At 48.6% G+C, this 26739-nt stretch overlaps 4 protein-coding genes across 12 annotated transcripts; 2 read left to right on the forward strand and 2 right to left on the reverse strand.

Annotated features, from left to right (window-relative positions):
• The first annotated feature begins 510 nt into the window (after nucleotides 1–510).
• Nucleotides 511–3813, forward strand: LOC134031941 (uncharacterized). Its single transcript, XM_062475706.1, has 5 exons — nucleotides 511–963; nucleotides 1070–1177; nucleotides 1572–1643; nucleotides 1774–1906; nucleotides 2079–3813. The coding sequence occupies exons 1-5, from the start codon at nucleotides 705–707 to the stop codon at nucleotides 2185–2187; spliced, it is 681 nt and encodes a 226-aa protein (XP_062331690.1). The 5' UTR covers nucleotides 511–704; the 3' UTR covers nucleotides 2188–3813.
• mrtfba (myocardin related transcription factor Ba) lies at nucleotides 3512–19408 on the reverse strand. 8 transcript variants are annotated; one of them, XM_062475701.1, is made up of 18 exons: nucleotides 19268–19408; nucleotides 16030–16106; nucleotides 13877–14099; nucleotides 11894–11959; nucleotides 11720–11775; nucleotides 11528–11603; nucleotides 11238–11401; nucleotides 10933–11103; nucleotides 10678–10818; nucleotides 10298–10545; nucleotides 9177–9324; nucleotides 8560–9036; nucleotides 7977–8468; nucleotides 7661–7777; nucleotides 7332–7490; nucleotides 7084–7221; nucleotides 6868–6928; nucleotides 3512–6659 (listed from the first exon to the last, which is right to left on the reverse strand). In XM_062475701.1, exons 3-18 carry the CDS (start codon nucleotides 14028–14030, stop codon nucleotides 6070–6072), a joined length of 3258 nt encoding a protein of 1085 aa, XP_062331685.1. In that variant the 5' UTR covers nucleotides 14031–14099; nucleotides 16030–16106; nucleotides 19268–19408; the 3' UTR covers nucleotides 3512–6069. The 8 variants fall into 8 exon arrangements, with proteins under 8 accessions (XP_062331685.1, XP_062331684.1, XP_062331683.1 ...); XM_062475700.1 differs by having other exon boundaries at nucleotides 16030–16178; XM_062475699.1 differs by having other exon boundaries at nucleotides 16030–16545.
• Nucleotides 19409–19643: 235 nt separating this feature from the next.
• ercc4 (excision repair cross-complementation group 4) lies at nucleotides 19644–24349 on the reverse strand. Of its 2 annotated transcripts, none has more exons than XM_062475705.1 (12): nucleotides 23864–24349; nucleotides 23579–23759; nucleotides 23153–23348; nucleotides 22783–22990; nucleotides 22513–22693; nucleotides 22275–22403; nucleotides 22064–22168; nucleotides 21406–21976; nucleotides 21038–21130; nucleotides 20838–20950; nucleotides 19963–20720; nucleotides 19644–19897 (listed from the first exon to the last, which is right to left on the reverse strand). In XM_062475705.1, exons 1-11 carry the CDS (start codon nucleotides 24038–24040, stop codon nucleotides 19978–19980), a joined length of 2697 nt encoding a protein of 898 aa, XP_062331689.1. In that variant the 5' UTR covers nucleotides 24041–24349; the 3' UTR covers nucleotides 19644–19897; nucleotides 19963–19977. The 2 variants fall into 2 exon arrangements, with proteins under 2 accessions (XP_062331689.1, XP_062331688.1); XM_062475704.1 differs by having other exon boundaries at nucleotides 22275–22406.
• A 1263-nt stretch (nucleotides 24350–25612) lies between these two features.
• Nucleotides 25613–26516, forward strand: LOC134031858 (uncharacterized). The gene is made up of 2 exons (XM_062475597.1): nucleotides 25613–26311; nucleotides 26396–26516. Exons 1-2 carry the CDS (start codon nucleotides 25679–25681, stop codon nucleotides 26483–26485), a joined length of 723 nt encoding a protein of 240 aa, XP_062331581.1. The 5' UTR covers nucleotides 25613–25678; the 3' UTR covers nucleotides 26486–26516.
• The last annotated feature ends 223 nt before the right edge of the window (nucleotides 26517–26739 follow it).

A 26739-nucleotide genomic window follows, 5' to 3' on the forward strand; every position in this document is an offset into this window, starting at 1 on the left:
AGACGGTTGCAAAGATGACTACACTTGTCCACAATAAGAGTACATGTATCACCGGTGTACTTCTGAAGCATCCTTAGCCTTACTCTTTTTAACAGTCGAATAAACCAACTTTTGGGGAGTAAACTGTCTTTGTCTTTGCTTTTTCTTTTATACTCAAGTATAATGTGACTATGGGAACATGGGAAGCTGATGTGTTGCCCCTGTGAGGGGTGGGGTGGAGTGTATCATCAAAACATGTGTCATGGTATGTGTGTCCGTTGGATTACGTCATGGCTGTGCATGTCTTCACCAGAATGCTCATTTGTTTGTGAAAATGTTGCTATTCAAATTCTTGAATAGCAAGCCATCTTGCTTAGTACACTTACGTATTGCTAACCATGAGTGACGGTTTATATGCAAATAGCTAATGCAAGAGAGGGGAAGGTGCAAAGGTAAACAAGAGATTTGCATGATTTGCTGGTTCTTCTGGTAAATTGAAACTGGGTGTTGGTCAGAACTCTCCATGGAAAACCTCCTGGATGGATGAACTATAATCCCTTCTGAGGTTAAATCAATAAGGGGATAATCAAAATCCATGCGGATGCAGAAGGAGCAAAACTGGACTATCCGATTTTCTATTTAGATTCCCTACCCAAGAGTAGATCCCTGAGCCAAACTGCATTCTGATTTTTGGTGTCTACATTACTATTCTTTGGAAACAAAACATGACAGACAATCCCGTGCAGGACTCAGGACAGGACTCCTCTGTTGGTGCCCAAACGCCAGAGATGCCAGAGAAGCCAGACAGCCATGAGACGTCCGTGGGTCCAGACCAAAGCTGCATGATGCCCAACCAGACTTCACTATTGCAGAAGAGACTCTTTTCCGAGCTGGGCCTCATCACTTTCAGAAGGCAGCAGCTCCACAGCAGACGGCTCATGCTGTTGCAGATGCAGAAGTTAAAGAAGAGGAAACAGACTCAAGGTGGGGACCACACAAACACTTTTCACCTTTGATAGTAGTCAAGCGTTATCTAAAAACTGTATACCACCTCCCACCCATACACCAACACACATACACACACACCCAGGTCCAGAGGACTCCGAGCAGCCTGGTGAACTGGAGCCCATACAGCAGGAGCTGGAGGAGCTGGTGGAAAGAGAGAATAAGCTCATTGAGCTCATGTCTGCCATGTCTGGTAGGCACACAGTTTAGATATTCTCACACATACACAATGTTCCTGCTACCATCCCAAACTATTCATCTTCCTTACTGTCCTGCCTCAAGAAGACTTCCCTTTCACCCCCCCCACGTTGCTTAAGTATCCCACGTCAACTTCCTGTCCTTCGACTAGCCACTACAGCATGTCTTAAATTGTTTAATCATTCCATAATTTTATTGATGGTGGAAAACAATACTGATAATTACAACGGCGCAAAAAAAATTGAAATTATGATCTTGATACTGTGACAAAATCAACCATATCTCGTGTGTTTTCACAGTTTTTAGTCAACCAATGTGTAATGTGTGTTGTGTTTGGCTGGTCCATCTCAAAAACTAAACTAAACCAAAACTATCTCATGGGTCACAAGGGGGGGTGTACACTTGGCTCCCTTCCATACAGCAGGACTATTCTGAGGCAGAAGAACCCTCACCAATCACAGGTCTGTCACATACACACAGTTCATGTTAGAATCAAGTCAGTCGACTGAATAATTACTGTAGCATCTGCTGATATAGGGGTTGGCATGGGAGCTCCGGCAGAGCAGACTCTTATCAGTTCTTCTGTTTCAGTGGCGGTGGAGAAGCTCAGCACAGCCCCGGCTGTTGTCCAGTGCCCTTCATGCAACCTAATCATTACTACTGAGACGCTTCGCAAAGTTGGAGGAACCGCCTGGCTGTTGTGCTTCATGTGCACCTTGTTTGGGTGTGTCCCCTCTCCCTCCACTCACAAAGGTCATATGTCAGTGGGCGTGGGTCTTGACTTGGTCTCTCTCTCTCCCACCCACCCACCCTCTCTCTCTCTCTCTCCCACCCTCCCTCCTCTCCCTCTCTCTCACACCCTCCCTCTCCCCCTCCCTCACCCTCTCCCCTGGCAGGTGTTTGGCCGGCTGCTGTCTCATCCCGTTCTGTGTGAAAAACCTCTGTGACGTTCACCACCACTGCCCCATGTGTCACGCCCAGATCCACATTTTCACAAGGATCTGAGGACGGGAGAGGCCACACACAAACTACTGGACAATTGGTTGGTTTTACTGACCACTACAGACTCACACTATACAAACTGTTACCCAATATACAAACTCTTACCCATACAGACCATGGTGTTGGCGTGTGGATGGATGTAAATGCAATTCAGCAGGAAGTGAAATAGTATTTTCAGAGGTGTGCTCCTATGTTATAGAAATTGAGGATTTTGTTATTGTTTGGATCAAGTTTCCCATAATCCCATAATGATGGATACCTCCATCTTTGTTTTGCATTCTGCGTAGCATTTGAATCTTTGACTGCAAACAAATAATTTTAACTGTGCTACATGCTTGGTGAGTCGACCAGATCAACCCAGGAAACCCTAAAGATGACCTATTCAACATATAAACGTCTGTTGACATGTAATGACTGGTCAAGGGCAATGGATAGCTGAATGTTTGTTGAGACTTGATGTGATTCAATTGTTATGCCATTCACATTGTAGATGTCCAGTTATTTATTTTATTTAACAACACACGCAAATATGTACAGCCATAACAGGACTATAGACTGTGACAACTCATTCTCTCTGTATGTCGCCATCTACCTATCGGATATCTGCGTCCTACCCCTAAATGCACCCAAGATGCAAATGTTGCTGACAATGTTGTTGTGTTTCATATTAATCTGGAACTAAAAACAAGTGAAAGTAGTACTGATTAATGCTTCTAAATATAAAGATAATTCTGTCAATTCTTACAAATTAGTTTGCACAATACACCAATTTATTTATTGACATGTAGGCATACAGTACATATATACATCTTTAGTATTTACAAAATGTAACTTGTGGGTGGACTACACATGTATAAAAAATAAGAATTACATCTATAGAAATATGTACACAATGTGCAAAACGTATGGCATACTAATGATGGAGCAAATGAGACAGATGGCAGGGAGAAACAGCGTTGCCACAATCATGGATGGCAGGGAGGATAGAGGTGAACGGCTGTGGCCTCCAATATACAATACTGTGACTACAACGGCTGGACTTTTTAGTTTATGAGGATTGGAAATACCAGCATCTTTGACATAGCTCAGAGATTAGCTCTCAGAGGTTAGCTTATTGCTTTACTTACTCTAGCGTATAATCATCGTCATCAATAATCATTCCCCATCAAATAATCTTTCTCAATAACCATTTGTTGTTTCTAGCCAATTTGTACTAGCCTAACCTGGCTTGAAAACTGTAAATATGTTTGGCTAGCTAGCTAGCTAGCCGTTCCCCCTAGCATGGCTAGCCAATTACACAACAAAAGTATATATTTTTTTTAGGTCATTCTGTAGTTACAGCTCTGGAGATGCAAGTCTACACTTCCCTCCAGTGGAACTCTAGAATGTGTTCAACAAAGCAACAGTGACAAATGTCATATAAATATACAGTTTTACACAAATAAAATGAAATTATTTCAATTTACATTGACATTTTTGGCCATTGATGTCTTGACCACTTAGTCCCAATGTATATGTACGTTTGATATCAAGTAAACCAAGATATACACTAAAATCCCTCCTTCAAACTATTAAAATTAGGGTATTTATTGCACACAAAACATGATAAATAGAAGAAAACGTATCGATTGGATATCCAATGGAAAAATGTTCCACTGTCTTGTTTGGCAACAACAAATTTTGATGGCCCAGTAAAGAGACAAGTCAACAAGCTCAGAAACAACAGGTCATTTTCCATTTACAAGCGACTTGATTCCTAATATTTAACAAACAACCAGTGCTGTGAACTGTGTTGCATTTGGCTTAAATATACCTTGACATGTAATTCATGTTTGAGAAAACAAAAGTACTGAAGTGTCATCAGCATGCAAATAAAGGGCTGTGCCTGAAGGTTTATTCTAAACTTGTGGTGAAACTTTCCTTGACATGGATGGAAATTGAATCTGCTCCTGTGATGCACTGCACAGTGCACACAATAGTAGGTTATAGTGGTCTTAATTAACATGGAATACAGGCCACAGGTCTCGAGTGGACAGCAAAGTAGTCCCATTACCCTCTAATGCTCATGGCAGGACAGCCAAGAGGCCGAGTGTTTCAGAAGACCACAGGATCATTTCACTCAACATGATTGTTCATAGACGACAATGACCAAGAAGAAAGAAAAATCCCCTTGATCCCAAAGTGCTGTAAAGTGGACCTGCCTGTGTACGGGTCAGAAACCCCATCAAAAATGTGGACAGATACATCAGTGGTCCATCATGTACATGCTGTAGCAGGTAGTGACAAGACGAAGCAGTCTGGATGAAAATAACCAAGCTCTGAAACATCAAATTAATATCTGGCTAGCTGGTAGATAAACCAGATGCTTTACCTTCGTGATTTTACCAAGCCCAGCTCCCTTCAGTGTGAGGATCTAACGCCACTGGACGGCACAAAGCAATACAGTCACTCCAACCAGCCAACCAGGTGGCAGGTATATCCATGTGTCATGGAAACCTGCCCAATATTCTCCAATCTCTACAAGGTAGTGTGGGCTTAGGGTGTCAGCAGGTTTGGTAGTCTGTGTGTTGGTCACACCTCCAGGAGGGGACTGTGCATTTTGAACACAAACCATACGAGGAAGACAGAACAGTCTTCAAACAGCTTGGCTAGGGAGACAATATCATGTCAACACCAGGGTCGGAGATTATGGTTGTTTTGGCAAACAGATATCAAACTTGACCAAAAATATTTCACTCATGACTCTTGACAGGCTACAAATGAACGTCTTTTGTACGGCCCAAAGTTTGACGTAGGTTTACAATCATGCATTCAAGACAGTCAGAAACCACAATAGAGCGACACATGCAAACACTCGTAATAAAACAGACAAAACACACACTGACACGACATACTTCCGTGTGAGGCAGTCCACACTAAGTTAAACACAGACACAGGAAGACACTCAGGCAAGCCTCTCCATCTCTCACATACAACAAGACACAGACAGGACAGAGCTGTGAGATCAAGACAAACAGAGACCCCCCCCCCCCCCCCCCCCGCCCCTCCTCTCTCAAAAGGCTGTGCCCCATGAGAACAGGTTATCAACCACGTAGCATTATCACAAATAAGTGTGGTACTGTGTGTGTTCCCTCGCCACTGATAGCTCAGTATCAGTTCTAGTAGATGCAGCTGCCAACATTCTGGTTTACATTCAGACACATTGACTAGTACTGCAGGCTCCCCCTAGTGGAGACCACCTGCTGTTACACCCGTTCTAAACGAAACAAATTGTAAAAATCGAATCTCTGATTCATCGTTGAACCTTGGATTCAGACTTTGATTCACTTTGACTCAAATGTGTTTCACATTTCCTTGTCTGAGGCAATGGAGCCTACCTAGAGACCCCGCCTCTTAAGTGCATAGTTCTCACGGAGTGAGTGGAGTCCAGCCACTCCTTGTCCAGGGCTTGAACAGTCTTGGTTCTTGGTCGTCAATTCTGGTAAGACCATCGAACTGTCAAGAGTCCTCTTCACAAAACATAAACAGTCCTATCTGATAGGAATATGTATCAGAGTGGTTGATAAGCTGAGCACAGAGACCAGTGTAAACAAGGCATGTTTTGTGTCAGAATTGACTGTACACAGTCAATTGAGTGGCACAGCAGGGATGTCTAAGACTAGATCAGCTACAGTATAGGTGTACAGTAGATCCAAGCTCTAGCTCCAGACTCTACACACACACAAAGACCCTGTGTACAGCTATCCTTGTGGGGACTCCGAATTCGGTCCCATCCCTGTTTCCCCTAACCCTAACAGGTTAAAGATATGCACCACCTTGTCACTCCTTATCCCTTGATTCCTCTTCTCCTTCAAAGACCCACTTCCCTCCACCCCCCCTCCCCCCTCAGTCCCAGTGCAGCTGCAGGTCGTGGGTGTCCAGCAGGTCAGAGGGTATGCCCAGAGGTGTGACCCCCCCTGCTGGCCCCGTGGGCATGGTAAGGTCCAGCCACTCCATGTTATCCAGTGCTGGGTCCGACAGGCCCATGTTGAGGGATGAGGGGGGCGAGGAGGAGTCACAGAAGGACAACTCGGAGGTGTCCATGGGAGAGTAGGGCTGCTCCAGGAGATGGGTCTGCAGCTCCGCCATCAGACCCAGGGTCCGAGGATCCGAGGTTGGGGACGGGTCCACTCCTACCCCCAGGCTTCGCTCCAGGAAGGCCTCTAGCTGGTTGTCGGATGCCAGGGAGGTCAGGCTGAGGCTGGGGTCGGGGCTGGGACTGAGGATGAGGCCGGGGATGCCGGGGGGGCTGAGGCTGAAGCTAGGGTCAGAGCTGGGGCTAAGGGTGGGAGGGGGGGCAGACTGGACCTGGGGTGGGTGTCTGGAGAGGGCGGTGTTTACAGGGAGGGTGGTGACAGTAGCAGACGTGGTGGTGTGGAGGGGGATGGTCTTGGTGAGTGACAGAGGAGGGTCATGCTGGATGAAGGGGGTCATTTCTAGAGGAAAAACAAATCATCATCACAACATTATAAACCTTATGACCCTAGCATGAGCCATGGGACTTTTCAAAGGCATCCAAACACCTTAGCAGTAACCACTGTTTCATTGTCATGCGTTAAAGCCTCAAAACAGAAGAGGTCTGCGACTGCCTGAAGGTCTTACTACAGGAGCACTAGAGGCTGTTGTTCCTGCTGAGATCCTCACCTCCACTCTGTATCAGGATGTCAAACAGGTCGTCCATCTGCTGACTGGTTGCCGTGGTAACCTGAGAAGAGAGCTCAAAGGGTAAGTTGAGGTGACGACCATTTAATCACACAGCAGTTACCATGTAACTACAAGGTTTTCACTTTTAAGTAATGCCATGTAGTTATAGAATAGGCCGGAGTTGGGTTGGTCTGTGTCACGGTCACGTGAGTGTACCTGTGGGAGATTGTTGGTGTGCAGGTTACGACTCTGCTTAACTGCATCCTCATAGCGGGGGGGCTCTCTGGCCTTGGGGGGTTGACCAACCAGGTTGGAGGGGTGGAGAAGGAAGGTGGGCTGGGACGCAGAGGCTGACTGGAGGTGGAGGAGGACAAGGACTTTAGACACAGCAGCCAAGTGAGCTGTTTTATTGTGTCTTATCAAACATTTAGGGTGATTTATTGTTCAAATAAGCCATTTTTCACCTTGTTTGTGGGGCCATTGGAGAGAGTGTGGTTAGGTGAGGCCCGAGGTGAGATCCTGTTGTTTTCTGGGGAGCTGCTTAGGAAAACCTGAGGATGCATCTCGGGCCTAGTCTGGTTCTCCACCATCCCAGAGCCAGTACTGTTGCACACTGTCAGATTCTGTAGGAATGATGAAGAACATTGGGGGACATACAGGGAAGGAAAACAGCGATTTACAGTTTAAAAAGTCTATTTAACCATTTCCTCTTCTTTCTTTTTTTCCACAGTGGCTACAGTCTAAAAATAAAATCTAAATCATCTACTAAGAAGGTTTTTCTGTGGTCTCTGACCTGCAGTAAGCGGTTGTGATTGGCTAGCTGCTGAGAGGGGGCGGTCTCTATGTTGGCAGAGTGCATCTGGGGGATGGAGGCCTGCACCAGGCCTGGGGCTTGATTCGACATGGTAGCCTGAAGACAGGATGAGACATGCGGAACAGGTGGAGAGAGAAGACAAGGAAAGAAACTCAACATCCATGATGTCAACCTTTGATGAAGTAAAATGTTCCAGTACCATTGTTTGACTGATTGATTGGTTGACTGATTAACTGGCTAATGGACGAATTGGTTAGTTTAATTTCATTAATATATATATTAATTGATTATGTACCTGTAGACTGACGGCGGTGGTGGGCAGCTGGATGGCCGTGGCATTGCTGGGCAGAGAGACTGGCAGCAGGATCTGGGTGCCAGGCTGTAGGGTCTGGGGCTGGCCCAACACATGGGACACTGCCCCCTGGTGGCTAAAGAAGAACTGGGGCAGGCTAGGAGGACTGGGCTGGGGGTAGTGGTTAGGTTGGGTCTGAGTTTGGGTGTGGGGTTGCTGGGTATATGTTTGGTTCTGGAGCTGGAGATGAGGGACTGAGACAGCCTCCTCCAGCTTCACGACCGTGGAGAGAGCCGGAGGTTGAGGCTGGGCTCCCAGGATGGAGGTGGCTGTGATGGAGCAGTTCGGGGACACCCTGCCCTCCATCTTGACTGAGTTGGAGGTGAGGGTGTTGGGGATGAGGGAAGAGGTGATGGAGGTGTCCATGGAGGGGTTGGGGGCTACTGGCCCTCTCTTCTCTACCTCCAGCTGCATCTTGAGCTCCTCCACCAGCCTCTGAAAAAATACATCGCCATCCATATTCATATTCTATTCATGGTTAGCATCCATCCATCCTCCCATCCATCCATGAATTCTCCCCACCAACCTGTTCCTGCTCCAGTTTCCTCATCAGCTCCTCTATCTGGCGCTCCTTCTCATGGAGGCGCCTGTCTTTCTCCTCTCGTACCATCCCTGGTAGGATCCCCAGGCCCAGGGGCGAGGAGCCTGGGCGACCAGGGCTCACCGTCTGGGGGTCCCAGGGCCGCTCAGACATCCCTGGGTCCTCTCGGAGGCTGGAAGGGTCTAAGGGGATCGTAGAGACGGGAGGGGTGGGGCTCATGGTCTCTGGTCCCCCCTGATGGTTGGGCAAGAGCAGGGCAGGGGCGGAGGTGACCTCCATAGGGAGGGAGCACAGGGTGGAGGGCCCAGGACTGGGGCCGGGCACAGAGCCCGAGGCTGGAGCAGGGGCTGCGGATGGGAGGCTGGGGCTCTCCTGGAAGGGCCTCAGCCTCTCGATGAGGTCCGTCTTGGTTCCTGACACGGGGAGACCTCGCAGTTTCAGCTCCATCTTTAACTCTGCCACCTTGAATGGGACAGATCACAAGGCGTTACTTTAGGGTCCCAGTAAAACCAACCATAACCCTGAACCAACCAATGCGTGACTTAAGGACGTGTGTGTTGTAACTGAGCAGTTATCATGCTTACGGGTGCCTGTCCTCTTACCTTCATGTCCTCTAGGTTAGCAGGCAGGACGCCAGGCCTGCGGTTGGACAGACTGTTGTTGGGCCGTACGGGCGCAGGGGCGGGCAGGGATACCATAATAGAGGTTGGCAGATTGTTGGCACCATTGGTCTGACCCTCCACCACTGGCCTGGGGAAAGACAGAAGTAATGCAGGTTTTTTACAGGCAGGATTAGGGTTGGGGGTTTGTGGGGGATGGGGAGAGGACAGGGTGATGACAGTGAGAAAAGAAGAAAGGGGGAGAGAGAGAGACCCTGAGCCAGAGAAAGTGAGAGAGAGACCCTGAGCCAGAGAAAGTGAGAGAGAGACCCTGAGCCAGAGAAAGTGAGAGAGAGACCCTGAGCCAGAGAAAGTGAGAGAGAGACCCTGAGCCAGAGACCCTGAGCCAGAGAAAGTGAGAGAGAGACCCTGAGCCAGAGAAAGTGAGAGAGAGAATGAGATGGAGAGGTGGATCTATAACCAAACCAGGAAGTAGTTTCCTGTTCCTCACTACCCAGTCAGTAAATGGAGCACTCCAGTTGACCTGTTCTAATGGACATGCTGCTGTTTAGAGGTCTGTCATGGAAGCATCTGGAACAACATCCTGATGCTTATTAATATCATTACACAGGATTTGTTATTGGAAACTCGCTAATGGTCCCGTGCATGACTGGAAGCAACAATATTTGGACTGCTTTCTATGTACGCAGGAGAATGTTCCGTTTCTCCTAAGCTCTGAAGGTCAGGTAGACAAACAGACAGGTCTGGAGTCAGAAGGGCAGAAGGCAGGTAGTATAGTCTGGTAGTTGTAGTATAGTAACAGTAATAACATCCTTCAGGGGAGCAGGTAGTATAGTCTGGTAGTTGTAGTATAGTAACAGTAATAACATCCTTCAGGGGAGCAGGTAGTATAGTCTGGTAGTTGTAGTATAGTAACAGTAATAACATACTTCAGGGGAGCAGGTAGTATAGTCTGGTAGTTGTAGTATAGTAACAGTAATAACATACTTCAGGGGAGCAGGTAGTATAGTCTGGTAGTTGTAGTATAGTAACAGTAATAACATACTTCAGGGGAGCAGGTAGTATAGTCTGGTAGTTGTAGTATAGTAACAGTAATAACATACTTCAGGGGAGCAGGTAGTATAGTCTGGTAGTTGTAGTGCTGCTGCTGCTGGCTGATGATCTGCAGCTGCAGGAAGAGCTGCTGCTGTTCCAGTATCCTGGCGTAGGACGAGTCCATGGGAGCTTCGCTGGCCTCGGGCTTCTGGTCCGGGGGAACGTACTGGTGATACTTGAGCTTCTTCACTTTGGACTTGGCCTCCTTCCCCTTCTTACTGCGACTCTTCTCTGAAGGCTGCTTGGGCTGGCTCTGCTGTGGGGAGGGGGAAGGGGGTGGACAGGAGAGAAATGGGGATAAGATGGGGATAAGTGTTTGAATTTTTGGGAGGCCAGATTCACAAACATGCTTTCTTTTAAATTTAGAGACGTCTCTTAATCTGCTTACTTTCACCAGGGTTGGCCCCGGCTTTGAGGGAGCGACTGTGGTGATAGGCTGAGCTGGGGCAGCAGGACGGGACACTGGCTGCTCATTGGAGGAGAGACCTTTGAGGAAGTCTGCTGTTACTTGGGTGACCACAGGTAAAGACTGAAAAATTAGGAAAAGGAGACGGTAAAATTCAAAATTCATACAGTGCACCGACATAAAATGTTCATATTTGAATTTCCCCCGGTTTCCTGAATGGAGGTGTGGTGTGTCTACCTGTGGTAGGACGGCGCTGGGTAAGGGGGAAGGAGAGGGGGTCTCAGGGGCCCTGGCCTCCCCAGGGGAGGGGGCTGAGGTCTGGGACTCGTGGCTGGCTGGCTGCTCTGGGGAGAGAGCGTCTCCACTGTCCTCGTCGAAGCCGGGGTAGTCGACCTGGCCCTCTGAGGGACCAACACCAGGGGGCAGCACAGAGGCACAGCATATTAACCACACATCAACCAGGACTGGTCAAAGACTGAGACAAAACACTTCCATTCTTCTGTCTGTCCCGCCCCCTTTGTCTCCCCCCCCCCCCCTCCCTCACCTATGATGGCCTCCTTGACGCTGGAGTCCACAGGCAGGATGTTCTTCACCACCAGCTCCATGGGTCCAGGTCTCTGGGAGATCTTCTCGTTCAGATCGTCAGCCAGGCGGGCTCTCTTCAGCCTCATCTGGGTCGCCTGCAGAGAGGGCTCTGCTCCCGTCTCTGAAACACAAAACGCACACACGGTTAGTCACCATACCAAGATGTCACAAGCTGTCATGCCTACTGGATAACCTGGATCACATGACCATGGTGAGGAGCATGATCGTGGCTCCTTCGTCAGGTTACCTTGGAGGATGTGCATCCTGACCAGCTCAGACCTCTCAGGACGACTGCGGATCTTGTGCTTCAGGAAGTTCTCCGTCTGGGGAGGAGCGAGGCACAAAGCACGGTCAGAGATGTCAACTGTCTGACTCAGACTTAAGATAAAAAAGGTTTTGTGCGCGCGTGTGTGCGTGTTTGCGTGTGTGTGCTCCTCACCCTGGCTCTCTCCAGGCTGCGGATCTGCTCATGGAACGCCGCCGGACTCTTAAGAGCTGCATGGAGGAATGTTGGAAGATCAGACACGAGCAGTACCAACATCTGAAGCAGCGAGCTGCCGTGCATGCATGAGTGTGTGTGAGGGTGTGTGAGGGTGGCAGTGCCCGTACTCACGTGGCATGATGCCCTGGTCGACCAGCTGCTCACGGGTACGCCTCTGCTGCAGCCTCAACTGCAGAACTGAGAGAGAGAGAGACAGAGAGACATAGAGAGAGAGACAGAGACAGACAGAGAGAGAGAACACACATAAGTGGAGGATGGCAGAAGGAAAGACCGTAGGAAGAGGCGAAAGTTTGTTTTCAAGTCATAAACTAAATGGGGAAACTGTAGGATATCTACATCAAAAAGGCACACATAGACCCCCGCCCCCCAAACACACACATTCTTCTGCCTGACCTCTCTGACCACCTCCCGCCTCACATCCTGTCACGCTGGTGAGACAGAGACAACAGCACAGCTCTGGCCTCCATCACACAGAGCTGCCCCCACAAACAGACAACACTCGACATGGCTGCACACAGTCACCACACAGACCCCCGCCTCCTGCTCTGCATCTGTGGAGAGGCACACCACCGAAGAGAGACATGCGGAAAGAGAGAGCATCACCAGGTTGGTATCTGCACATCGATTGGCTATCCACCTCCAGACAAGCCATGGTCCCAGAGAAGAGGGTCTCTTCGAGGTCTATAGCCTGTCAGGTCAGCTTCCAGCTCTGTTTAGCTAAAGTCCCATATATCCCAGTCCACACAGTAGAGCACTCAGAACTGGACTGGAGACTCCAGTACTCTGCTTCTACCCCTCTCTGTCTCTGAAGAAATACAACAACTGGTCCCTCCCTCTTTCTGTCTCCCTCCCCTACCTTTCTGTCTCCCTCCCCCTCTCCCTCAGTAGTAAGTGATCCACAGCTAGAGGCAGGACTGGAGAAGCTCAAGTTAACCATCCCAGCACCGGCACCTCCCACTGGACTCCCACACCTTAGTAAACAAGCAGGAATTTGCCTTCGATTCAAGGACTTTCACAAATAAAGCATAGTGAAACCCAGGACAATCACTCAGGCACCTTTTGCGTTCCATTCTATAGATGGAATGAATAACTCGGACCCTCATCCATTTACAAAGTACTTTTTTACTGTGACAAACTTTCAAGGATTCTAAATGCATGTGGGACCCCTACCATGTCTCTGAGAACAACAGTCTCACACACACACACACACACACACACACACACACACACACACACACACACACACACAGGGGTCTGTTGGGTGTGAATGAGTCACACTTCCAGCCAGTGGCTGACCAGGCTGACCCTTCTGGGAGAGACTCCTGGTGGTGTGAGCCATACACCGGTTCACACATGCCGCTCTACGCACGCATGACGTAGCACACCGGAGAGAACGCACAAACACACTGGCAGACTTGGACACGCACAGTGACTCACACAGACTCACTAGGTCACACGTCTGTCAACCTGTGAGCTTGACCAGTGAACTCCCACCAGCTGAAGGTGAGACATTCTACCCCTGTCCCAGGACAAAAGACCTGTTTGGCAGGTTGGCCACTCCTGTGTGTAAACAGACTAGGGCCTGGCTGCTTCCTTTCACAATAATCACCCTGTACCCTGTCCCACTACCACAGGGAAAACATGGGAGACCAGTTGCAGTGTGTGTGGTCTGTGACCAGTGTTTCCTGACCTGGCTATGTGATGACCAGAGTGATACATCACAGGACATGTGTGTGTGTGGCAGGAAGATTCTTTCAGGCTTCCAGATCAAGAGGCATCTATCAGTTTTCTCCAGTGCACTCAACGGGTGTGTCTACATCTGTGTGTGTACGTGTGTTTGGTTTTTGTGTATCTAGGTGTGTGTGTGTGTGTGTGGTAACTCACCGTTCTTTTGAAATATGTTTATTGGGAAACACATCATACAGCAGTGAAATTGGCAATTGACAGCAACATGTTTCCTTTTTCATTTCGCAAACAAAAACAGCAGAGAAGACAAATGTAAACAAACATCACACACCATACAAAAAATTAAATACAAAATACAAAATAAAAACCCCACCCAAAACAGACACCCTCCCACTACAAGTAACTCACCGTTCTTGCGTTCGTTGAGAGGCGGAAGCTTCTGGGTGGGCTGCAGGGTCAGCTCCTCCAGCTCGTGGGTCACAGCCTCACTCTGGGGGCTCGGGACCAGCAACCCCAGCATCCCACAATCCCCCTCGGCTCCCAGCCACCCCTGGGGCTCCATCGCACCGCTGTCGCCCTGGCAAACGGCAGGGGCAGGGTCCCAGTCCCACCGCGGTTGTCACGGTGAACTCTACATGTGGAGAGAGAGAGAGAAGGATGAGAATGGGTACAATCCCTCTAAAAGGTAGAACATTCTGGAAAAGTCTTCTTATGAACACCGTCGAATGCTGTGAAATCGATCTGTGAAGTCAATTAACTATTACTGTTCAACTGCTCAAATCAGCTGAAAGACGAACATTATAGTCCCAGGATATAAACTAAAGAAGCTTATGCTTTCAGACTGAATACAGGGTTTCCCACAGCACTTTGCAGTTAAGGCGGCCGCCTAAGCAACACATGCCTGCTGCCTTAACTACGTTGTCCAAAAAGTTTTTGTATTTTTTTTTATGAGCAATATCCACCGTGTTACTCTGTCCTGTTTTCTCCCTTTCATTACAAACCGTGACTAATGCCAGTCTGCCTTCTCTGGAATACATGCGACTAAGAATCATACAGATATGGAGGTTGGCCTGAGGTCTGCAGACAGGAAGAAGTGGTTTCTGTAAGGAAATATGACTGGGCTGTACTTCTCCCTGGCTCTGCCTCCATGTTGTTCACCACCAGGCTGGACTGATGAGGATGTGAAATGAAAACTGCTGACCTGAACAAGAGCCACCATGGAAAACCCAATCGGTCACATGATGACTGTATGTGTACGAGCTCAGAGTCCGCCCGGCCTTGTAATCTGGACATCATGATGTCATTTTTGTGGTCAACAACCGCGGGAGCAGTAACTAAGAGCGAGAGCCAAACACACAGAGTGGTACCGACACATGGCGACCAGCGGTTACGTGACCAGCTTGCCAGATGACAGACGGTTCCAAACCCAACCCAGCCCTGCTCCTTAGATCCAACCACATGCACATTCCCTGGGACCGGTATAGGTAGTATGGTCCTGACTGGCCTGTAGCTATTGGCGGTTGGTGTGTGCGTGTCGTATGACTGCACTGCAGAGAGCCATACGGGTTTCTGTGTCCATGGTGAATCATGTTAACCTTCAGTCTAGCTAATCTCCCTGCAGCACAGTCCAGTGTACAGGACCACTAACAGACTCAGGCTGCAGGCCTCACAAACTCTCCCTCCACGGCTGCCAGGGGGCCCAGCCATCTCCCTCGCTGCTACTGAAGACCAGCGAGCTGTGCCCTCAAGCTGCAGGTCTCTCCCCGAGGTCCTACATGTTCCTCTGGCTGAACCCTTCTCCACCGTCACCCGACTCCAGAGTCAACAAGCTAAAACAGACTCAACACAGCCGGCTCCAAACAAGCCAGACTAGACGAGCCCCCGAGGAGGCCACAGGTGTAGATGTCTCATCCCTCTAGATATCTCCATCTCCCATCGTGTGCCTCGGGCCAGAGCAAACCCCCCGATCTAAGCCTCGACACAGTCAGGTTTCAGCCAGACAGGAGCAGCAGTTGACAGAGGAAGGGACGGGTCAACACTCTATCCCCTGCGCCGTGGCCCTACGCTGTGAACCGATACCAAGGACTGCTTCGTCAGATCCATATCTCTGTGTGATTATAGGCTTAATGACGGGCTAGCGCAGGCCTGTCATGTAGCGTCGATTTGGTTTGCCACCTACGCGCTGCTGTTGACTTAAACGCTTCTCAGGTGAGGCCCCGGCTCTGAGCGCATCAGGGAGGAGGAAATTTGAAATGGCGGGGTGTCAGATTCGGCTCGCCCGGCCTCCACTCTGTTTCTCTTAGTCAGACGCCCCAGAGTATGAGCCGACACTGGGGAGATGAGAGGAACTGAGAGGGAGAGGAGGGAAGGGAGAGAGAGAGAGAGAGAGAGAGAGAGAGAGAGATAGACAGGTGAAGAGACAGAGAGAGTGACAGAAAGAGAAAAAGAGTGACATCCAGAAACGTTGACGAGATCTGCTGGATTTTCTACCCACAGTGCATTGAGCCTTAACCGCTACTGCAGATACTTACTCACACACACATATAGACACACACACACACCTCTTATTGGTAAAGAATCTGTCGAAGTTGAAGATCTATTTTCCATCCATAATTTCCACGAAAAGCTGTCACCTCCACTGGAAAAGAAGATGAGTGTGAGGCGGGCTGGGAGACAGATGTCCAGCCAGATGTCCAGCTGGCTCAGCAGTCTAGGCCATGGAGAGAGAACTGTTCAGTTTAACCACCCCAACACACCGATATACCAAAACAGGAACCAACCAAGAACGATAGCGCACTTCACATGAACAAACTCAATCCAAACCAGTTAGCGGCCAGGATAGCAGAGTCGCTTGAAGACCAGGCCGTGGAGAGAGACAGCGAGGCTGAGTCTAAGAGGATGCTTACTAGTGGTGCCCGCTGCACTGGAATAGACACAGCAGCATTTGGATGTAGGGGTCTGCGGCCCGGTGGTGTCTGCGGTTACCACAGCAACCACTGGCCGTTGTTGCCGGTCTCCGTGGCGATGTTCCGGACGTGTTCATGAGGAGAGACAAAAGCGGGAAGGAGCTCTCGTGGCTTGATGAGGATGGGCATGGCCGAGAGGCAGCAGGGGGTATAAATAGCCACAGGTTGTATTAAGCAGCCGCACTGGTTTGCATATTAGTGTGTTCGTGATGAGAAGAGGGATGCATCAGGGCCACCTTATGTCAGTTATGTGTGTAAGACACACCGAAATTTGAAAGAGAAGACCGATGGAAAGAGCAAGAGAAAGAAATAGGAAAAAAAGAGTGAGGGAGAGGTCATCCAGTTTGTTTAGAGTCGCCTCACCATGCGCGCTGACTGCTAGTACCTGCTGCCTGGGAACTGAGAAAACAACATCCATAACTGCTGGCTGTATGCTAGGCTAATATCAGACCTGTCTGCCTGCTGCCTGCCTGACTATCCTTCTTTCTTTCCTGTCTCTTTGTATCTGCCTGCCTGCCTGTCTCCCACACTCCCTGTTTGCATGTCACCCAGCCCAGCCTCCCTCCCTCCACACATGCTCGTCTGCCTCTCTAACCCCCTCCCTGCCGGCCTGTCTGCTTCTCTACCTCCAACCCACCCTTCCTAGCTTGTCTGTCTGCCTCTCTAACCCCCCCGCCCTGCCAGCCTGTCTGCCCTGCAGGGCTAAGTAGAGTGTTTAAATGTCAGGCCACTTTCATTTATGTAATGTATTCTGTGTAGATCATTGAAGAGAGGAGAGAAGGTTAACGCACTACAGTAGAATGTTGTGATTTGGCTGCAGGCAGTACTGCTGTATACCTACAGTCCATAGTTCAGAACAATCACATACCTGGGCTTAACCCTTGTGCTGCCTTCGGGTCACATGACCCAAAGGTTCATAACGAACCATCGTTGTGTTTACCCAATTTTACCCAATACAAAAACAAATAAAAATAATTTTCTTTTAACCTTTGCAATGTGGGGGGTCTGAGACAGCCCACGGTTAAAAGAAAATGCTTCACTTTGTTTTTGTATGCGGTAAAGTTGTCGCAATACGACGGTGGGTCACAATGACTTATGGGTCAGAATTACCCGAAGATAACACAAGGGTTAAGGTAGGGATGGGCAGGTGAGGGTGTGTGTGCAACCAGACTGAGGACATTCCATTCCATCCAGATTCAGAGACATGTATTGAGAAAATTACAGTTGATTTTTTTAAGCAACTGTAGCTAGGGGCATTCTGCTGATAGTGAAATGACATGGAGTAGCCTGCTCAGTTAACAAACTACAATCATTAAGGGCATACTATACAGACAGGCGTTTGGAGACCAGTCACCTCAAAGAAGTATGTAGACGGGCCTGTAGATTTAGATCTAAAAAATAAACAAACATGCTGACCAGTCACAGCAGGATCACACTGGTGTTTATGTGTCTAAACAGTAGAGCAGGGCAGCAGCATGAGCATGTGATTCTGAACCCAGCGGAACAAAGCTGGACCAGTAGCCTACTAATACAAGCTGGTACAACAGGATTCACCAAGTAAACACACACTCATTAACACACACACTGTCTCTCTCTCTCTCTGTTCTGGCAGGGTGGTCTGGTCTTTCTCAAAAGACACACTCCATCACCTAGTTACATAAAATACTGGGGAAGGATATGTGTGCGTGTGCGCACCTCAAACAATGTGTTCTAGAAATGAAGTGAGACTTAAAATAAGATGCTTCAGAACTATATCCGTTTTCAGAGATTATTTGAGTCATCATTGAATGTGACTGAAATAGACCAAGACTGGTCCAACAAAAATGACAGTTTTTTTAAGACAAAAATGCCAGCCGCAATTATTCTGGTTTGTTACACAATCCCATCTGCCCTTCAGATTGCTGTCAGACTGAAGAATCATCATCATAATTGTCACATCATCCTAAAGACACATCCGGGGCTATATTCCGTTCACTTACAAATTCTGCTAACATGCAAGCTATTGTTTGCTAAATTTGGACTAGAGAACACACTGGCTGCTGACTAGTCTGTGACTCAGACCCCACCAAGCTCTTAGAGAATTATATCTTCCTTCATCACAAGTTTAGACTTTATGGGCGCATTTGATGTGACACGTGCGACTGCTTCTATCAGCACCCCCGCCCCTTCAGTTGTAGACACTAGTAAACTCCATATCAAATGTACACGATCCAGGCTCTGCTTTTGTCCTACAACCAATGAAATGGATTGAGGACAACGTTGCATGACATGGATAGCTAGCAAAACGCCAAGGCTCTCCGCCTTTCTAAACAAGAGTGCAGTTATCTAGTGATGTAGTGGTGGTCACCTTATCACTCAGGTCAACAAGATCCCTATCCTCCTGTAGCTAACGTTAGCATTGCACCCAACTCAGATTACAGGATTAGACACAATAATTTACTAGGTCTCTAGACAACAGCTGGTGCGACATTGCTGTTACAGTCTCAGAAACAATCAAAATACATCTAATTCCCCAGTTATGATTCATTATTCTGCTGGCAGCGACCTGCTGCCTTGCTACTATTGCCTCTCGTCTTGACTGTCAGGACTCGGAGACACACCTCAGGTTATGAGAAATATGGGATGTGGGCCAGCTATGCCAGTTTACAATTTCGAAGCACCATAAAATGAAATCTTCAAAATTATCAGGGCACCTTTTCATTTGCTAACTGAAACACATGATAGCATCAACAACCTCCCATACATTTAAGACAGCTAGCGTGTTGCTATGTGAATATGTCTGCAAACTGGCATGCTAAAAACAAGACAGCAAGGTCCAGTGAACGGATCTTACCGAATTAAACAGCCTAAGCGTCCCAGGTCGTTTGTCCTTCGGTTTACCGCTACATTACAACTAATGTCGAAAGAATATGCCCTCTGTATTTTTCGAGAGATCAAAGTTTTTATTCTCGGAGTAAAATGGCTCCTGCTGTCTACTCGGATACATTGAATGACGTAATCATGTCTCACAAGCGGAAGCGTATGCAATTACAGTCACGTAACCACAGAGGGCGCTCGTGGTTTCTAAGATTTTTGGAAATACACGTTATTAAAAAGATCTGGAACAACCGAAGCCATACCAACCGACCCTAATGAATATTGCAACATTGCACATTTTGCAAGTTCATTGATTTATTTATTTCCAAAAGACATAAATTAGGACAGAAGCAGACGATACCAGGTGCTTTTAAGTCATCAGCCATCCCACTTACAGTACATCCGATTATTGCTATCCAGGGCCAGTACAATCCATTCAACCCACTCATTCACAGTAAATAGTCATAGTACTATTTAAATAACTGCATTTCATACCTTATTCTAGAATTTAAAAAAATACTTAGTCTCCCAAATGTCCTATCGAACATACAAACATTTACAAACAAACACAACTTTACAGCACTAAGACAAAATTCTCTCCATAATCAGGGGCTGCAGGTAACCTGAAGACTGCCTGATACAGTGCACACAATACGCAGCCATTCTCATCCAAAGTCCCTCTCAAGTCTATGAGGTCTGCTTTCCCTTTTGTACAGGGGTAGGCACTTCCACAACATTATGCAGGAACTCGTACAGCATCCTAGCATTGCTGGCACTGCCCAGAATCTGTGCCAGCTTGTCCTGGCTCATTGTGGCTAGCTCTGCAATGCTAGCTGCATTGCTAACAAGTGCTCTGCAGTTCTTGACGTTGACCCCGGGCATGCGCAACAGGAAGTCATACGGCCCAGGGTTGTAGATATCCGCTGACTCAGCTACCGTGTCGGACTCTGCGGTCACAGCTTGGGCGGCCGCAGCGTCTGGTTCCTGGCGCCCGCGCTTCAGCTCGTGGAACAGCTCTGCCGTGGCGTGGGGGGAGGGGCACCATAGGAGGCGGAGCCGGGGGAAGTGAAGGGTGAGGAGGGTGAGTTTGGAGGTCACGTCGTTAGCCGATATCTCCTGGCGGAAGTCAGTCCTGGCCACGAGGGAAAACGGCTTGGCCGGGTCAAACTCGATGAGCAAGATGGGTTTGCGGTAAAAACGAGTCATGGACAGGCACTGGGTGTAGAGGCGCCCGCTCTGCAGGGAACCAATCAGATCGCTGACACTCTTGCGCTCCACGCAGGTGTCGTCTGTGAGGATGTAGTCTCCCACCTCCAGGGTCACAGGCTCGATGTCTAGCCCACGGCGGTGCAGCAGGGACGGGAGCTCGCTACGGAACTCACGCATGTCCACGATGACGCGCGAAGGCTCCGTGGGCTGCTCCTGGCCTCCTGTGAGTGGATGAGAGACACAAGAACAAACCAATCATAAAAAAAACAACACCCAGGACAAACCAATCAGATGGATAAAAAAAAAAATAAGTGAACGTATTATTTGAGAGTCCATGCCTGCTTTCCTGGTGTTAGTGGTTGCATTAGCAGGTTCCTGACATCTATTGAGGTCCAGGTTGGTATCTTCCCTTCCCTCTCTCTCTTCAGGGGCCACCATTGTGGCCTTCTCTCTGCCCGTGCACAAATAAGACACATATTATTCATGTAACAGTCATTATAAACCGGAGCACAGAGTTGCCAGAGTGTCTGTTTCTGACCTGATGAGGTGTTCGAAGGCCTTCTTCTCCTTGGACAGGCCTGTCAGGTACCTTTGCTCTTCTGTAGAGCCTCCATAGATCAGGAAATACACCCTGCAGGAAAACAAACAAGCAACACAAACAAGCATCTACAGGAGCACAGTAACCTTGAGCTTGGGTCTCTAAAGGTCTAAAAGCATACTCACTACTGAGACACTGACTGTTCATGAGAAACAATCATCAAATCATCTGATAGTTTTACTGTATGACTCAAGAAGTGCAGGGGATTCTATTTCTAATAACGGTTCAAATGGAATAACAAAAAAGAAAACTGAGATTATTGACTGAAAGTCTGCTTAGTATGATCTGTGGTGTGTCTGTGTGCTGACCTGAGTGGTTTCCCAGGCCTGCTGGCCTTGTAGACCTCCAACTGTCTGACAAAGCTGAGCTCTGCATCGTACAGCACCACAAAGCTGGGCTCTACCTCATGCAGTACCCGTGTCAAGCTGTAGGGGTCAGTGCAGCCCCTCAGAGGGTGGATCACAATCAGGGGCTCCTTCAGCACACCATAGTAGGCGTCGGACGATAAGTCTAACTTAAGATCCACTTCTTCTTCCTCATCCTCTTCTTCTCCTTTGATCCCACCTCCCTCATCCATACTGCTGCCCATGCTCTCTCCTTCATCCTTCTCTTCCTTCACAATCATCTGTGTGAGGGTCGGGGATGCTTTCTTTCTACCCGTAGAAGTCTTAGGTTTGACAGTTTTGCCTTTGGAGTTTTTCTCATGTTTCTTTTTGCCCATCTTGCCTAGTTTGGGTACATCGGGTTCAGATGTCGGGGCATCCCCTTTGCCGATCGTGCGCGTGTAGAGGCGGGTGAGCAGAGACTCCGCGCCCCGGCTGATGTACTCATGCAGCTGGGCGCACGTCCTGTCATCACTGGCACAGATCAGCACGCGACCTGGGAGGGAATAAGCACGACACGCTCTCTAGATGGGTTCAACTGCTGATTTATAGACTAATTATATTGGCTACAGTCTCAGCTGACCTGGTTCATGTTCCGAACTCTTGTTCTCCTTCTCAATCTCCTGCAGCACCTCCGTCAGAGCCTCCCACTTCGGGTTCTTCTCCAGGACCAGCTCCCTCTTCACCACTGAATGGGGGTGGGGGTGGGGGGGGGGGGGTAGAGACTGTTTGGAACCAACCATCACAATGAACTAATGGGCTTAAACGTCTGATGTGTGTATTCCCATGGTTACCGGCTGAACTCTTTTGTTTCTCTGGCTCAGGTCCTCCCATTTTCATCTTCTTCTTGTTCTCGGGGATGCGGTACACACGAGTCCTCGCATTCACAAACATGGAGGTGCTAGAGTCCAGGAACAACCAGCCTGCTGAAACACACACACATACACTGAAAGCCCACTAACCTAAAGCTGTATAGAAATGACTACTGAAGTAGTATAGAAGTGACGTCTGGTTCATCTCAAGTGAAGTTACCGGAGTTGGAGCCGAAGTTCTTCTGGCTGGAGCGGAGGGACTCCAGGAGGTTGAGGAAGGTGACACAGTCGTACTGGGTGAGGTAGAGCAACAGGGTCCGCAGAACCTTCAGGTCCTGGACCAGAGCCTTGGTCTTGGCCCCCAGCTGGTGCCACAGGGGGTCCAGGTAGTGGCGGATGGTCTAGGGACCCCACAGACACACGGAATGAGTATTTACAGCATCATCATGGACATGTTCAACATCACCAAATACTGTGGACACACACGCACCTTCTCGAAGGCGCTCCCTAGAGTGTTCTCCAGGGACAGGTCCTCAGCCTCCAGCGTGGGGTTGTAGCGTTTGAGCTCCTTCAGACAGGCGCTCATGATGTCCAGGACGGAGCTCTGGATGGCCCTCATGGCCGGGGTCAGAGACACATGCAGCTCCACCACGTCCGGCTTATGTCTGTCCAACACAGAGTTCACCGATGCCTGGAACCTGGGAGAGGGGGGAAAAGGGACACGCAAAAGGGGAAGAAAAAAACGTTAAAGGAAAAAAAATGAAAAAGACACAATCTCAAAGCCCCAACATCCAATCATAAACAAACCCTTCTGTGACTATTTATCTCTACCTGTAGAACACACTAAATAGCATCCTTACCTGGGCCAGAGGTAGAGCTTCTTGACAAAGAGGTTTCTCATGACCCTCTCCACCTGGCAGAAGCCTGAGGAGAAGGCTGTGGCCTTGTCAGTGAAGGCCTTGATGAAGCCTGTCTTGTTTTTCTGTCTGAACAGGCGCAAGATAAAGGCCTCCTGGCATGACTCGATGATCTTGTGGGCCCGGTACACCAAGATGCCTGGGGAGGAGCAGTATAGGAACCTATAAGATGGGGTGTTGAGGAACACTTTCTTTTCAAACTTAGTCTGCAATGCCTGTGTGATAAGGTGCCTAACTTGCATCTGAAAAGCCCAGATATTAACCTTGGGGCTTAAAAAACAGCAATACATGTTTGGTGGTGGAAGGACAGAGATTCGATCCCCATCTGTGACTCAAAGACTGTCCTGATCCCCCTTGATTGGTTCTGACCTGATATGAGGTTGGCAGGTATCCTGTCGGTCAGGAAGTCCACCACCAGAATACGACTGGTCACAAACAGAACTCCTCCCTGGGTGTACACGCTATGGCGCTCTGAGTTCTGGACGTCACTAGTCACTGTCCTAGGGAGATGGCTAACTCCTTCAGCTCGCAGCTGCTCTGTAAAGTACTCCTGAGAGGGAGGGAGAGTTTTTTCAGTAAAAGCCATGTCTTCAACTAACAGATTAGTTGATACTACTGCTGGCTATTGACAAAGTGTATCTACCCTTCCCTCACTTGTTCGGGTGTGGTGGTGTTCAGAAGCAGGACCAGGCTCCCCTCTTCCGAGTAAACCCGCATAAACTGCAGCAGGATGCGGTCTATGCCCATCCCCTCAGCAGTCACCAGGAGCCCGTCTGTGCCGAACAGACTCAAGAACATCTCCGTTTCAAACTCCAGCAGTGGGCCTGCCATATTGGTGCTCCACTAAACTACAAATGGCTGGTCAACTGCTTGTTTTGGAAAATAAAACGTTTTTGTTTGTTTTTGCGTTGACCATTCGTACTAGCCACGGTGAGTTGACAACTAAGAATTAGCTAACTAGCTTCCAATTGTAGTTGGACTACAACTGATGAAAGCAACCCAGATAAGTACAATAAAAGAGGAGAAATTAATTTACACTATTCATTAAAACTGATGTAAGTATACCATCATGGCATTATGTTATGTTTTATTTTCATTATGCTGTTAAAAGAGATCCCCACCGCCGCCATCAATGTTTTGAAATAGCACATCCGAATCCGGTCACATGATGACATTGAAGAAATACTCTTTCAACACTGAGAAGTAGCGCGGTCTACTGGAACGGAGTTGTAATCCAGTGGATATAGTACAGTACTCTCGAGAGCACTGGACAAAGAAAATCTTTGAGACGCTGAGGTTGCTGTCAGATTTCTGAGCTTGGCATCTAAAGCTGTCTCAAATTGGGACTCTTGGTTAACTTAGATAAAATGAACTGCACCCCAAAACGTAGGCCAAGTAGTTTCCCCATTATGCCTTGCCCTAAACGTCAAATGTCATAAACCACTTTTCTTATATTGAGGATGTAGATCATTACATGACCTGTTCTAAAGGGAGTGGATTTAAAGAATAATTGATAAACTGAAATATTTTCTATACCGATTCAGAAATAGTTCACGCGTTTATTTTATTGTTTCAATTAGGAACACAGGGCAATTTGTGGTTGAAGGAGAAAAATCAGATCTTGATCAGATCAAGTTTTGCAAGGTTGCGTGTCACGTTGTTGTGCCATGTGTGTGTGCGTGTGTGCGTGCGTGCGTGCGTGTGAATAGAATGGACACCAAACATTCCAAAGGTCATTGATGACGGCCCTTCAGTTGTGGAAACGCTTTGTGACAAACTGAACTCGTAACAGGATTTTTTCAGCAGAACAGCAGCTGCTGAAAAAGACTAGCCAGATACAGAAAGAGGTGCACAGGCTGCTTCAATATATTAAGAACTCAGAATATCAGACCAACACTCTGGCTGCAGCATTTTCTGCCAAAACGGAGCGATTGGAACAGAGCCTTGAGGAAGAAAGGCAGAGAGGGCCACATCTCTCCAGGAAAAGCTAACTGAGGCAGTTACAAAGGCCCAGTCAGCTGAAGAGAGCAGCTCTCGCTTGGAGGGCGGGCCTCTTGGAGCAGACCAAAGCCAGCATGGTGGCCATGAAGGCTCAAATGGAGTCAGCCACAGGAAAGCTAAAAGGCCTGCTGGACAAAGAGAGAGGAGGAAAACAAGGTCTTGGTGGATGAGAAGACCCAGGCTCTGGAAACCCAAGGGAGGGCTGAGGAGTCTCTGTCCCAGGCTCAGGCCTCTCTCCTGGAGATGACACGGAGCAGCCTTGAGATGGAGGACAAGCAGCAGAGGGCAGCAGAAGAGAGGCTGCTGTACAGGATGGAGAAGGAGCAGGAGGTGCTTCGTGAGAAGGAGAAGACTGCCCAGATGCAGAAGAAGATGCACAGGCTCCTTCAACAGAACAAGCAGCTCAAGCAGAACGTGACTAAAGAGAGTGCACGTTCTGGACAAAAGACCAGGTGCCTTCGTCAGAGGATGTGCCTGCAGAGGGAGAGGTCCACTAACTTGGAGAGAGAGTTAGCAGAGACCAAGACCCGGACTGAGACTGAGATGGTCCGGGTCAAGGCCAGCCTAGTGGCCACTATAAAAGATCATGCAGTGAACAAACTGGCTCTTGAAGATAGACTGTCCAAGGCTCTCCAGGCGTTCTCCCAAGCCGAAGGAGCTCTGGCACTGTCCCAGACCAGCATGACGGCCATGGAGGCACACATGGAGTCAGTCACAGGCAACCTAAGAGGCCTGCTGACAATGAGAGAGGAGGAGAGCAAGGTCTTGGTGGATAAGAAGACCCAGGCTCTGGAAGCCCAGGGGAGGGCTGAAGAGTCCCTGACCCAGGCTCAGGCCTCTCTCCTAGGGATGAAACAGGGCAGCCTAAAGGCTGAGAAAAGCTGGTTGGGACTCATGGTTGAGAAAATGGAAGCGATCAATGCTTTCGACACAGAGAGCCTTCATGCCCTGTGTCTGCAGTGGCAGGTGTCAAGTGACAAAGCCTTGGAGGTGAAGGACAGGGATTGGAGGAGGAAGGTTGAGGACATGGACATTCAGATGAGCCAGCTGGAGGAGGAGAAGAAGCAGGCTCAGACAGATCTCCACCTTGCTCTGGCCCATGTATCTAAGGTATTTCAATAGGGTCACATGGATCTGTGTCCACCAGTCTAGGAGTGTGCAAGTATTGGTTTTCTTGTCTTTCAGATACAGACCATCAATGCTGTATGCGTTGGCAGGTTTCTGGTCAAAAAGGCTTGGAAAAAGATGGAGAGAAAGATGCAGAAAAAGAGTTAGGATGAAGACTGGACCCCCCCCCCCCCACACACACACACACACACACAAACACACACAAACACATTGACACACACACAGTCACACAGACTCTCATTAACTCTACCATTTGACCATCCCTCACCACACACTCCCCCTACCATCCAATGATACCACCCCCACCACACAGACTCATCCAACCATCCAGCCGTTCTAACCCAGCATCCCTCTTCATGGGGAGAAAAAATAAGTAGAGGATGTACCATCATCATCTATCG

This window comes from Osmerus eperlanus, chromosome 12 (genome assembly GCF_963692335.1).
Source record: "Osmerus eperlanus chromosome 12, fOsmEpe2.1, whole genome shotgun sequence".
Taxonomy (NCBI): Eukaryota; Metazoa; Chordata; class Actinopteri; order Osmeriformes; family Osmeridae; genus Osmerus; species Osmerus eperlanus.

Bases quoted from the DNA above. Each gene is read 5' to 3' on its own strand.
- ercc4 (XM_062475704.1), bottom strand. From the start codon at position 24,040: ATGGCAGGCCCACTGCTGGAGTTTGAAACGGAGATGTTCTTGAGTCTG. The intron at 22,991-23,152 runs GTAAGGATGCTA...CCCCTCTCCCAG, and splicing joins AAGCTCTACCTCTGGCCCAG to GTTCCAGGCATCGGTGAACT. The intron at 22,169-22,274 runs GTAACCATGGGA...ACCCCCATTCAG, and splicing joins GAAACAAAAGAGTTCAGCCG to TGGTGAAGAGGGAGCTGGTC.
- LOC134031858 (XM_062475597.1), top strand. From the start codon at position 25,679: ATGTGCCTGCAGAGGGAGAGGTCCACTAACTTGGAGAGAGAGTTAGCA. The intron at 26,312-26,395 runs GTATCTAAGGTA...CTTGTCTTTCAG, and splicing joins TCCACCTTGCTCTGGCCCAT to ATACAGACCATCAATGCTGT.
- LOC134031941 (XM_062475706.1), top strand. From the start codon at position 705: ATGACAGACAATCCCGTGCAGGACTCAGGACAGGACTCCTCTGTTGGT. The intron at 1,178-1,571 runs GTAGGCACACAG...ATGGGTCACAAG, and splicing joins GCTCATGTCTGCCATGTCTG to GGGGGGTGTACACTTGGCTC. The intron at 1,644-1,773 runs GTCTGTCACATA...CTTCTGTTTCAG, and splicing joins AGAACCCTCACCAATCACAG to TGGCGGTGGAGAAGCTCAGC.
- mrtfba (XM_062475698.1), bottom strand. From the start codon at position 14,030: ATGGAGCCCCAGGGGTGGCTGGGAGCCGAGGGGGATTGTGGGATGCTG. The intron at 11,960-13,876 runs GTGAGTTACTTG...TCTCTCTCTCAG, and splicing joins TCTCAACGAACGCAAGAACG to TTCTGCAGTTGAGGCTGCAG. The intron at 6,929-7,083 runs GTACACTCACGT...CTCTCTTCTCAG, and splicing joins ACACCAACAATCTCCCACAG to GTTACCACGGCAACCAGTCA.